Below are 13,389 nucleotides of genomic sequence, written 5' to 3' on the forward strand. Positions count from 1 at the left end.
CTTTTGCTTTGGATAATGTTTAAGTTGTTGTGCTCCCCCTCCTCCATCTCTTTGACTTAAGCTTCAATAAACTTGTCCGAAACCGACAAAATATTTGCACTGATCTGAACCACATTGCTCTTTAAAAGGTTTTCCAGTCTGTATTATGGTGTAACATAAGCTGCTTTCAGACATGAACTGACCTCTGGAGATCCTCCAGACTTTCTCTGGAGGGGCTGTATGTGTGAACTTAAACGTCTGACTGAGGGCCTCCCGACATACTACAGACTTTCTCTGGCCAGTTTGCTAGTATAAAGTCAGCAGAGGAGGAGTCGATGTGAGAAAATAGCAGGAGATCCTCCACAGGATTCACCGCAAGTGATGGGATGTTGATGGCGTTTGTAACACGCGACAGATGCAAAAAAATGCAAAAAACAAAAGCAAAGTAAATATCCCAGAATGAAAAAGCTGTGCCATACACAAAGAGGACACCCACAAATATTTCAAGATGGTGATTAGGACCATCGCCCGTGTTGATGTGCTGCAACCCAAGAACCTCTAAGCAGAATTCATACATTCGCTGTCTCAGATGCTGCTCCACCCCTTACATCACACTCTAGGAATTTCAGCTGTGATGAGAACGCGGCTGAGCGAGGATTTCCCATTGTGTTGTTAATGTGACAGGCGACCTCCACCGAAAGTTCCTCCGTAGGTCATGTCTGAAAATGGCTATATGGGTCCATATTGGACATATTATGTTTTGGGCTTCTCACAAACATACATCTCCTTTCACATACATAAATTGTCACTCGCATATGTTTCTACCTTAAAGGTGTAAAGTATATGTACATGTGAGAGTGACATTATATGTGTCCTGTACGGCTCCTAGCGGTGGTACTCACGGCCATGATGCGTCTGGGTGTGTGTATCATGGATCTGGAACTGAAACCAAGGGTCTGCGCTAAGCTCTTTGTCTCAGGAAAGCTGTAATCTAGACAAAAAGAGAAGAAAGGTAAAATATTAGTGTTTTGATCATTACAGGGTTTAAAGAAGACAGTGGCAGCATCATTGACTTCAACGGGAAAAAAACTGTCAGCAGCTGGTGTTAAGCTGACACAGTCTAAGAAAGATTCATATATCAGAGTCCTGCACTGGGAACTGTTCTGGTGGATCAGCTTGTTGACCCCGATAAATGAGTTACTACAATGAGTCTTTATTCTCTATCACTCGCTCTCTCACACATCTACACTTTTCTTATGAATTTTGTGATTTATTCATCAGCTGTGGGCAGTGTGTGTACTGGTGCCTTGTATCTACAGTTTTAGGTCATTGAGTTTCTGAAACAAGGTGTGAAAGTTTCATGAGGAAGTTATTACTGTGGGCATGTTCATTACCCTCTTCCCCCAGTAGGACTCTGATCTCACCCTCACCCATCAAACACCCTGGATCTAACCTTCACACGTGGCCGCCATCAGGACTCACTGTGGAACAAACAGATCTGTGATTGCATCCCATTTCTTCACACCGTGGAAAAAACAGTTACATCGCTCACCTCGTCATTTCTCAGCCATTGTCTGAGCCCCACACAGTCCATCCTTTACAAATCAGCCTCTTTCAATTCATGCAAAATCAATCAATCAATCAACTAGTCAACCAACCAATCAATCAATAAATAAACTAGTCAACCAATCCATCAATCAACCAGTTAATCAATCGACTGATCAATCAATCAATCAATTAAGGAAGGAAAAACAACAAAAAACAGAGGAGAAAATAATGTAGAAAACCTCAGAGAGCCATCTAACTGTAATCCATGATTAGCGGCTACCCTCATCATGATCCATGATGTCATCTTATCTTATCGTGAGACTGTATATAGCTTGACATAGATGTCATAAATGCATCTTGTGATAGTATTGTTTGATACAAACGGAGAGAGTGAGCATTAATTTAGGTGGAGTGATGTTTAAGAAGCCAATAAAGTGGTTTATCAAAGCACCTGTTCAACAAACCTCTTTATCAGTGGTACCTGCAGACAGTGAATCACAGCAGCAGCAGAGGAAGGAGGACAGACACTGACTCATGCCCCTGTTCTCCCTTCACAGGAAAATTAACTATTTTATTGGCAGCATGTCATTTTTTATGGTGAAACATTAAGATTTAATAGAGATCTCCCTGCTGTGAAAAGGTATGACTCTCTTCTAGAAACAGTATCACTTGTCATATCAGAACTTCATGTTTTAGAAATAAATATATATATATATAATAAACGGATGTATTGGAACTTACTTTACTTCCTCCGATGTTTGTTTTATCTTATCATTAAGGCAGTTTCTCCTTTGTGTGAAACCAAGTGATGGTTCATTCTTAATTTCTAATTAACCTCCTCCAAAATTGTGTTTGCTTTGTCTGTCTATTTTACAAGTGGGCCACTCTAGGCTCACGTCCATTTTGTCCGGGCCACAAGAACGGCAGAAGTGCTGCATCATATTGTGAAGTGGCCCACATCCATGTGCTATCTACTGCACATGTATGGAAGGCGTCCTCAGCATGGACTTCAGAATATAATACCAACAATATAAGCCTGAAGTGTCCACAGCTGTAAGCATTCGAATCAGCAGTGGTTTGTAACTGAGGCCAAGTGGTGACACCCAAGTGAGAGAAGGGCTCTAGAATGGGTGTGTTTACTGTGTTGCTGCAACAGGCGTGCAGGAAGGGGCCACAGACCTGAGCGACAGTACAACAGCAAGAGTGATGTTAGAGTCATATATGTGAAAGAGGACGTATAAACAGTCATCAGGTAGAACAGTTGTGCATATTCACTTCACCCTGCAGATTGACATGATGAATGGAAGTGAGCTGCTATCAGTTGAACAGAAAGAGGAATGGGGTGGGAGTGGGGGTGAGGGGGAGCCCACTCAGTCCAGCCGCACGGAAGGAAGGAGGGAGGAGATGCTGCAGGGAGGGGAGCTGTGCTGCGCTGCATGCCTCAACAGAACAATCACCAGGTCAGAGCAGAGGTCAGGGAAGGTATGCTCCCACACCACCACCACAAAAAGGAAAACACATCGTATATAACTGTATATTAGCAACAATATATTAAAGGTAACTGCTGTCTGCAGTGAGAGCTCAACGAACAGCAACTTAAGAAAACACATGCAAGTTGACAAAACACAAGCAAAGTAAGAAAACATCTTCATCAATTTCACAACACAGCACAACACATTACAGAAACGCGCAGCAAATAGACAAACGCCCTGCAAATAGACAAACGCCCTGCAAATAGACAAACGCGCTGCAAATAGACAAACGTGCGGCAAACAGACAAACGCGCAGCAAGTAGAGGAGAAAACACAACGGAAGTGTTTCCAGAGGACAGCTAAAAGTGATGGACACTGCTGCCACAAAAACATCCAATACACCGTACAAGTTGGTGTTCATATGTTTCGCAAACGCTGAACTTAACGAATCAGTTTTCATATTATTAACGTGAACGTTGCGATGAACGTGAGTGAACGTCACGTAAAAATTTGTAATCATCATCGTATCAGGCCATCATGAAATACCAGGAGCGGGCGAGTGTGTGTGTGTGTGTGTGTGTGTGTGTGTGTGTGTGTGTGTGTGTGTGTGTGTGTGTGTGTGTGTGTGTGTGTGTGTGTGTGTGTGTGTGTGTGTGTGTGTGTGTGTGTGTGTGTGTGTGTGTGTGTGTGTGTGTGTGTGTGTGTGTGTGTGTGTGTGTGTGTGTGTGTGTGTGTGTGTGTAGCGAGCGCTCCGGTCCCGGGCATACACTGTATATAGGTCCCGGGTCCCGGGGCTCCGACCCCGCCTACTCGCTCTTTTGATAGTAAAGGTTTCGTACCCCTGCACACTATGGACAATATATTGCCTCACAAACAGGGGCTTGCTTGTTAGCGCTGTTTATTCAGTTTAACAGGAGAAGATCGGATCATCTTCCGTGATCAGATGGGTCTCTCCGAGTGAGTGGGCGGGGTCGGAGCGCCCGGACACACACGCGCATACACACGCGCATACACACACACACACACACACACACACACACACACACACACACACACACACACACACTCGCCCGCTCTTGGTATTTCATGATGGCCCTAATACGTTTGTGATTTAAAAAATGGGCGTTTGTCTATTTGCTGCGCGTTTCTGTAATGTGTTGTGAAATTGATGAAGATGTTTTCTTACTTTGCTTGTGTTTTGTCAACTTGCATGTCTTTTCTTAAGTTGCTGTTTGTTGAGCTCTCAGGGCCACCGTAGCTGTCTCTTACCACACAACAACAGAACCAAAGAGATCATTACATGAGAGGTTTGTATTTAATCACAGGTAAAGTTTTAGTATTTAAAGGAGGTCTCTACTGATCTTAAACCTCATCTCTTCTTATTCCACTGCCACCTGAGCTGGGGGTCAAACCCAGAACATAAAGATGCAGCACTTCTTATCTAACACCCCATTCAAGTCAGAGCAGGAACAGGCTCAGCTACAGGCTGTGTGAGGACGGACTGAAAACCATCACACATTACTATGAACACTAATGAAACAATTTGGTCACGTATGCAGACATTTGGGGTAGAAACTAGGATTTACTGTCCGTGTTCATCTATTTATATAAATGTGTATATCTACTTCTATACTAAGCCTCTTCTGTTCTGTCAGAATTCAACAACCATTTAGCCTGCTACCGTCATGCGAAATTCTGCAGGTTGGTAATGTTACAGGATTTTCTGTTAGAGCACCTGAAGTCTGGATGTACATGAAACATTGCTGAGTAATCAGTTGATACAAATAGTTAACTGGTATCAGCTGTGGAAGACCACTACATCTCACAAGAAACAAAGGGATAATAATCATCCATCAGGGAGTTTAACATTTTGATGACTGTGCAATGGAAAGCTACATTTTGAGATTATAATTTGTAGGGATCCCTGATTCTGGGTCAGGTGTTTGACATTCAATCATTTTTGTGTGGAGCTAAGTGAAGAGCTGGTGTTTGAACTTCTCTCTCTAGTTCTTTTTTCCACACAACTAATGTATTACAGGCATATAACCAAATTATATGCCTGTAATTAGAGACTGTGCACCAGTCAGCATTTACATATTGAATCTTTCATTATCTATGATCGTCTGTGTTTTTCAGTCCTGCTTTCAAATGTGGCCATTTGGAAAAATAATAAAGACTTCTGATTTCTGACAGGATATCAGAGGAACAGCATTTCACAATCAAGCATCACATGTTCTTTACTGTATATGTTCTGAACTGGTTGCTGGTGGATCTGTTAGTATTCCTTATGTCTTTGCAAATATTCAGACCTCTCTATCAGGATGTAGTCTCTATTGTACCCTCCTTACAAATTGTGTATGTCTCCTCGCTGTCTGAGGGTCTGTGACTCACATATCCAGTGTATGACAGAAACACAACTGAGAAACAGAATCATCTTTATCCTGGTTGAATAAGGATTTAAGAAATACAGCTGATCTGATCACTGATAGAATATTTAAATCTTATCCAAAACAGTTTGACCTTGAAGAGACATTTGGACCCAAGTAGTAGACTTACACAACAAAAACCACAGAATTCCAGAATATGGGAGTGTTGCTATGCGAAGAATAAGTATGTTACCGCTCTGTCACAGTTTTATGAATGTCATTAAGCCCATCTTCCAACTTTTTTCTCTTTGGCTTCGGCTGAAAAAGAAGCCTCACCATGATATACGTGCAGCTCCTCTCTTTCACCATGCTCCATTATTGGGTTGTGGTATCCAGCCAAGCTCTTCTCAACACTATGTTTTCTCAAGACTTTGCATTGTTGTCATAAACCAATCTTCTCCTGAAGCTGCAGTCCTTCTCACATTATGTCCAACAAAGCAACCTCTGCTCCAACACTACCATTTCATACCCAATATCCAGAAGTCTAAAGGGACTCTGCATGTTAATTACACCACACTATACAAACATGTTGGATAGAAAAAACAATATAATTTCAACACTTGAGGTTTAAATGTCTAAATATTTCCATAAAAGGGTCACATGACAATTTAAAAGAGCAAAACCCAAAAATCAGCTTCTCTACATCTCATGTTTGTTAAATCCAAACAGAAGATCCGTGGTATTATGTACCTGACTCATTTTTCTTTCTGCTGGTGTCTTGTTACGTTACTGGGACAATACTATGAAATCAGTGGAGACTCCAGTACACAGACAGTCGGCCGATTATTTTACTTTCAAGTGGAGCCACTTATCCCAAAATGTCAAACTGTTGCTTTTAGTCTTCTGACCTGCGTTGTTGAAGAAATATTATGTAGTGTCCAGAACTGAAAGAGTCCATCCTCTGGGAAGCCTGAATGTGCAGTACATCTCCTGACAATCAACCAAACGTGTGATCTGGGTCTATGGGGTCCTTCCCTGAATTATATGGTATTTTCCAATAACCACATAAATTTGTGGTAATCTGTTCAGTGGTTCTTGCATAAACTTGCCGACAAACAAACCAGCCAACAAACAAACGGACAGGGGTGGAAATGTAATCTTCTTGGTTGAGATCATGAAACAAAGCACAGAATCTTGCCTTTATGTAGGATTGAAGTTTGTTATTCCTGGTAGGGATGGTTGCATTCCTTGCTTGTGTCCTTATGCCCTTTGCTTCTTCTCTCAGGTAACTGAAAACTGAACATTGTTTTTTTCTACAGCAGTTATGGATCAAATGGATCTGAACATTTCAGATGTATTGCCTCAGGTGGTGGAATAAAACGTGTTTTTATGTTTTTCCATAGTCACTTGGTTCCAAAAAAAAATCAAGGGTTTGGAATTTTGAGCTAAATTTTACGTCATGGGACAATAACATGTACAAATGTGGAGGGTCAGACATTCTGTAGCTGAAGGTTGTATCGTTTGTGTAATGTATTCAGATCAATTTATCACAAATCTTAAAACCAATTGAAAACCATCAGACAGAGCCAGCCTTACCCTACTGTCTGAAGAGCACAGTAGGCTAAAATAGTCTCTGACAGCATGTTGTGAAGAGGAGATTGGAAAGGAATGTTCTACACACAAGGTGCCCACTGCGCCCAGGGGAGGGGTCTTTAAGCACACGTCAGCTAACTCTCATTCCTCTTCCCACATGTTTTTTACATTACTATTCAAAGACTGCTGCGGACACCCCTGTTCATTCACGCCCATCCACGCACGCATCTCCTGTGACTGTTCTCATTTCCGTTAAAGTTTGCACTGTTTCGCTTTACTCACCCTCTCCATCTGTTTCCTTTGCCTCATTAAAATTGTGGCTGCACTGAACCATGATTAGTTTGGATTTAGACAACAATGTGTGAACTTCATTCAATCATTCCTTTCCACCCAACGTCAAATGTCACACAAAATTAATTATGCATTATTTCACTAAATGTTATACGCCCTTTTCACAGCAGACACTTTGACATCTCACACTAGTGTCATACTGGCAACAATCGTGATGGCTCTGTTTAGTTCAAGTGTTCCAGTAACACATAAGCATGTGGCAGTGTGCCAACAATACAGACACCCTTGAACCGAAGCAGCTAAATGGAATTCAGCCGTCAATCATTGAATTATTTAGACCAGTACTGTGATTCATGAAAATTAAATATGAACTGACTTTGATGTCAGAATCGAAATTTGAATTACTTACTTACTTACTACTACTTACTTACTTAAAAAGAGTTAAAAGCCACGCCACCATAAGCTTAACTGAAATCCTAAACTAACTTTGTGAAATCAGTAGTTTCCATGTATTGGCTGATTTACAGTTAATGTCTGTTTATGTTGCATTTGAAATCACATTGAAGTATAAGGAAAAGGTTAGGTAGCATATTTTTCATCTTTTTCTTAGCAGTTTTTAGACACATTTGAGGAAACAGCATCACAACCTTGAACCTCAGTCTGCAGATTTTCACTGGTAGCTGTTGACTCAAGGCCGAGGGCTGGCTGCACTGTAATATGTGCTGTTAACTTCCATGAGGGGTACTAACTGGAGAACACACACTATCTAGCATTTAAATATTATTAAAGGCCCTCTTCGTCCCATAACATTAATAAAAAAAAATATTGCATAGGTGATCCGAACCACTCTACCTCCTGAACCACAGCTGCTCCAGGGTGAAGGCACATGGTGTTATGTGTCATTGCTGAGACGCATCATGCTGACTGTCAAGAAAAGAAAAGTACAAGCAGAATCTGGCACATCCAGAGGGAAGTGAAAGACAAATCACTGTGCAGAGTTTGTGCGCTTTGATAAATCTAATACTCTTCATGGGGTTTGGGCAGGTTGCTACAGGTACATCATACACACACATTTAGACAAAGCTTTTGGCAGTATTAGAGGGCTTCTGACCATGGTCTTGTCGCAGTCTTCAAAACCGATGCTGAGTTTGATATGAGGGAGTAATTACTGTTTTTGCAAGCCATGCATGGCTCCACTAAAGATGGGGATTTATTTGAGCAAGCTGTTTTGGCAAAAACCAGCGGTGAGTAGTGTTGTCATCATCATCACTACCATCTGACAGCAGATGCCTCACACCAAAGTGAGGCAGTTCCACTCATCGCATTAGAAAGTGTGATATGTGAATGTGCAGTTAAAGGATGAAACAGACAATGACTGGAAAAGACTTCCCTCCCTTGGTGTAATGGAAATTGTTTGATCAGTGAATAAAAATAGGAGATTAAGTCTAATGAAAAGTGATTTGTTTCGACTTGGATATGTGCAGTTAATGATCGAACTAATGTAAGAGGATTTCACACAAGCCTATGTGCAGAGTTTATTCAATATCCAGACGACCTCTTCTGGGTCACACTGATCTATTGTCTTATCAGGCAGAGGCGAGGGCAGCGGTGGTAAGGGGGAGGGACTGATCCTTCCTCTCCCATACTTTCCTCTTAAAGGGATAGTTCCCCCAAAATGAAAATCCACTCATTATCTTCTCACCGCCACTGAGAATGTGGTGTCATTCTAGTGTCCATAAGCCCGACATTCAAATTCGACTAAATGTCCACTGTTAACATACATGCGTGGATCGTAGCGGTGCTTACAAACACTTGAAACCACAGGAGCAGTCTGGAGGCATTGTATTATATTTTGTGACTATGTTTTTTACCCCTGAGACTCCAGAAGTGTTCACCCACCTCTCCATCGGCATAGTGCTGAGTAGACAATTAGGGAATAAATTTGTTTGGGTGAACCATCCATTTAAAAAGACAGATGTGTATTATCTGAACTTTGTAGGTTGACCAGCTACAATCATAAGCCTGCACGTGTCAACACATGGACCATGAGGCTTTCTATGTGTCCTTGATTGTCACTTTCTACTGAATGAATCGAAAAACTGTTTGTGTTCAAGATATGAACATTTATTCCCCAAAACCATCCCGACTGGAACCTGTGATGTCATTTTCCATAGTGAGGGAAAAACCCAGGAAGTGACCAGGAAATACCACACTTGCAGGTTCCCATAGCACACACGTCTAAATTTGTCATCTCCGACATCAAAAACTGTAAAATGGTCATAATAAATGGTTTAACTAAGACAGCTGATGTAAGTAGGAATGAAGTGACTTTCAAACATTTATGAGAAATTACTTAATGGTGTGGCCACTGGAGTCCTGTTATATCAGTCCTCTGATCACGGAGCACAATCAACCAACTTTATGGCTCTTATCAGAGCCATAAAGTTGGTTGATGACTGAGCATGATTTTCTTAAAAAAGTAGCAATGAGCTAGAATTGTATGGAGATGTATTTTGGCAGTCTAGGCGCTGACACTGCACCTTCTCTTCGCACAATATGATGGGGACTGAACTTGCAGGCATTGAAGCGTAAATAGCCATTCACGTTAGTGTGCTCGTTTTTGTACGTCTTGGGACAACATGCAGCCGCACTGGCAAGACAGTGAGGTGAGACAGCTTCACAGTTTCCAGCACCTATGTGATGTTGAACATGATTCACCAGTGGAAAAAACTGAAACTCCTCTACTGGCAAGGCGAAAGAATCCAATCAACTCTTTAGCAGGTTTACCCTTAAAAGACGGTGTATACCTGCTAATTTTGGTGTAAAATAGACCCTCCATGGCTCCTAAATGCCCACCACTGTCAAACTTTGTTTTGGTCTAGGACACAGGATGTCTGTTAAAAATTGTCCAGGTGTGGCTGAGATAACCCCTGGTTACATCATTTTTTGTTTGTTCAACCCGCTCTTTAATGACCAACAACAACATTTCACGGAAGCCTTAACTGAAAAAAAAAAAAAAAATCCAAGTAAATGAGAAAAAAATGTTTATGCAGACTTTGTGTCCCATGATAACATCAATAAATACCATTAGGAGTTTCTCAACATTTTGTTGACAGGAATAACTTGAGGGGTTTCAGATGTGCTTTCAGGCGCTCTGCCTCTGCCTCCCTGTGTTCAAACTGCCGTTCAGTCACATGAGGAAAGTGGAGTAAGACTGCATCAAACAGGAATCTGCTTCAGATAATTGTTTTCAGATTAAGAAAAACGCCTACACAGCTGAACAGGATATCTGCCTGTTGCATATTATATTTGGACTAGAGTTGCATTAACAGGACGACTTAATCTGAGTTTAATGATTAATCAGGTGCTTTTTTACATTAGTAAATGTAAAAAATGTGCCGCGGCTCACAAAAGGTTGAAAATCACTGCTATAAAGTATCATAACACTAGAATGTACAACACTGTAAATCCATTATTGATCACAAAGACACTGAAGAACTACATCTATCACTAATTGCACAAACGTCTTTCTGAAATGTGTCTCTTGCTTATCTAACTTCAGAAATAGCCAACACACGATGTAGGAAAACATTACACCAGCTCAATAAATCATTCAAACTTATATATAAATCACAGACACGAATAATAATAAAGAAAATTAAGTTTAATTTATTTACTATAAAATCTGTGGAAAGAAACATAATTCAATTATTATATTTCCGCAGTTCACTTCTACAGTTGTAGAAAGAAAGCTGCCACCAGCATTAACAAAGAGACGGACCATGGGCACTGAATTATTATTTGATTGACAGAAAATGTATGAAGTCTGATGATAGTTTCACTCTCACCACAATATGTAACTTTTCTGCAGTAAATTGTTAAAAATGAACCAACAGAAATCTGTAATATTATTCAAGCTGTTTCATTTGTTGGCCAGTCAATGTCATATCCTATTGTGGTCAACTACCTGAATCCAGCTTTTAAATATTCAATACACTTGTAAGATCTTTGTGGTTTTTAACAATACATATTAACCAGATGATGATTTCAGTTGTCTGATGTCTGGGTCTTGAGTTATCAGAGAAACTGAGCAAAGGTTGGCAGCTCCTCAGGGACGCAATATTAGATCTGCACAGCGTCAGAGAAACACAGATTTTTTACAGGAAACAGCCTTTTTCAGGGTTTTAATCAGTGGGCCTGTTTGTTTTGGAGGAGAAGACTTATGTGGATGAATCAGCTTCCATTGAAAACCTCCTGAACCACTCGCAATTAGGAATCCTAACTGGGAGAAGCTGAATGCAAAGATGGGGGGATGTTGGAGACAGCGACTCCCATGATCCTACACTCCTTCACCATGTCACTAAACTGTCCGTGGTGGTTTTGCCTGAGCTCCACTGGCTGAAAGTGACATATTTTGTGTTTGAATGTACAGATCTGATGGGAGTTCTGTGCAGTTGTAAGATATGTCATAGATTTAATGAGGAGTCCTTGGTGCCTTGGTCATTGGGTAAGTATTTTGTTTCTCTTAGAAAAAATGAATGTCCCTCTAAAGCTGTAGTAATCAATTTTTTAACAAGTCAAGCGACTGTGTGAAATGTAAAAAAATATCTCCATAATGATTCGACAAAACTATTCAACATTTCAATGTTTTCACAACAACTGCCCGTTCAGCACAAAACAGTCAAGTTTACAAGAAGCTGGTGAACAGAGCGGAGCGCTATCAGCTGAGAGGTAAGAGACTCTCCTCAGCAGTTGGTACGAGCTACAGGAGACGGAATTTCTAACTTTAGACATTCATCACATGGCCCGTCCCAAACACCCACCCCATTCAAATCAGTATGTGTAGACTGGAAAACACAACCACGACCTACATCCTCTAAACATCTGCACCTCAATAAAACCTGCACATTACAATCTCGTTAAAACCTTATTATGGGATTCATTGAATGAGAGTGGCATTCGTTTTAGAACAATGTATCTAATGAAGTAACTGAGTATATACTGTATATACAGTAGTTTCACACAGCATTTTATTCTTATTTTTTTAGGTTTTTGCTCATCAATCTAAACTCAATAACTCATATAGATATATTTTTTATTATTTTATATGATTAGACAATAGACTACCACATTTGTCTTTGATTCTCTCTTTTGCTTTCTCTCTTATCTGCTTTCTTGTACCTGATATGTTCATAAACATATATGACCACAGTTAAACTCAGATGTGAGCAGAGAGGTTATTAATATTTTACAGATAAACAGTGACACAGCAACAGGTCAGTCACCTGGCTGTAGTTTGGACTAAACCATGCAAATGCTCCTGGGTCAGATAAGAACCGTGCTGTGACTCTCACCGGTTGATGCGGCCAGGGAGTCGTCCAGTCTGGTCATGGAGGAGGACCTCTTCTCGGCCAGTCTCATCCGGACCTGCTCCTGGACCCTCCGAGCTTTAGCCACCGGGTCCGGACACGGACCGTCCGAGGGAATCATGTAAGCGGTGCAGGAGGAGTTGGGCTGCAGGGCGGACATAAAGCAGCCCTCCGCCACCGCGACACTCATCCTCACAAGTCAACTTCTGTACCCAGGAGAGAAGGGAAAAGAAGGTCATGCAGCAGGAGACGTTCGTCCAGCAACAGGCTCTGATGTGTGTGTGTGTGTGTGTTCGTGTGTGTCCGCTGTGAAATGGCAGCAGCCCCGCAGTCTTGAGGCAGGGGGCAGGAGACAGGAGGCAGGAGGCGGGACCTGCAGGACTGAGGAGCAGCCAGAGGCCAGCAGCTGTCTGTCAGTCTGATCACTTCACGTCACTGCTCATTTAACAGATAACACTCTGAGGCTGGAACCACCAATGACACAGGTCAATATACTGTGTGTGCAGAGCTTGTGACGAGGGAAGCTGGAAACTTTGTGTTCATCCTACCTGGTTTATCAGCAATAAAGACAGACAAAGTGTTTCAGTAAAATAATATATATACGTATGAATAATTTACTGAACTGCTGTTATTTTTATATGCATTACATTTTGGCTAGTCAGAGGTCTCTTAAACAATCGACACAAGTTCACAACTTTTCAAAATAAAGGTCTGTAATTCAGCTCGATATATTCTGCTGAGGATCAAGGGGCAGAGGATGTCGTAACTTGT

At 41.3% G+C, this 13,389-nt stretch overlaps 1 protein-coding gene across 1 annotated transcript in view; it reads right to left on the reverse strand.

The window, feature by feature from the left end:
- The window catches only part of LOC128442514 (plakophilin-3), a 41,446-nt gene extending 28,433 nt beyond the window's left edge, over positions 1-13,013 (reverse strand). Inside the window, exons 1-2 of the mRNA XM_053424998.1 lie at positions 12,604-13,013; positions 882-970 (exon numbers count right to left, since the gene is read on the reverse strand). Coding sequence (XP_053280973.1) covers positions 882-970; positions 12,604-12,808 — 294 coding nt within the window. The 5' untranslated portion in view covers positions 12,809-13,013. The remainder of the gene's footprint in view (positions 1-881; positions 971-12,603) is intronic.
- Positions 13,014-13,389: the final 376 nt, after the last annotated feature.

Source organism: Pleuronectes platessa, chromosome 1, assembly GCF_947347685.1.
Source record: "Pleuronectes platessa chromosome 1, fPlePla1.1, whole genome shotgun sequence".
Taxonomy (NCBI): Eukaryota; Metazoa; Chordata; class Actinopteri; order Pleuronectiformes; family Pleuronectidae; genus Pleuronectes; species Pleuronectes platessa.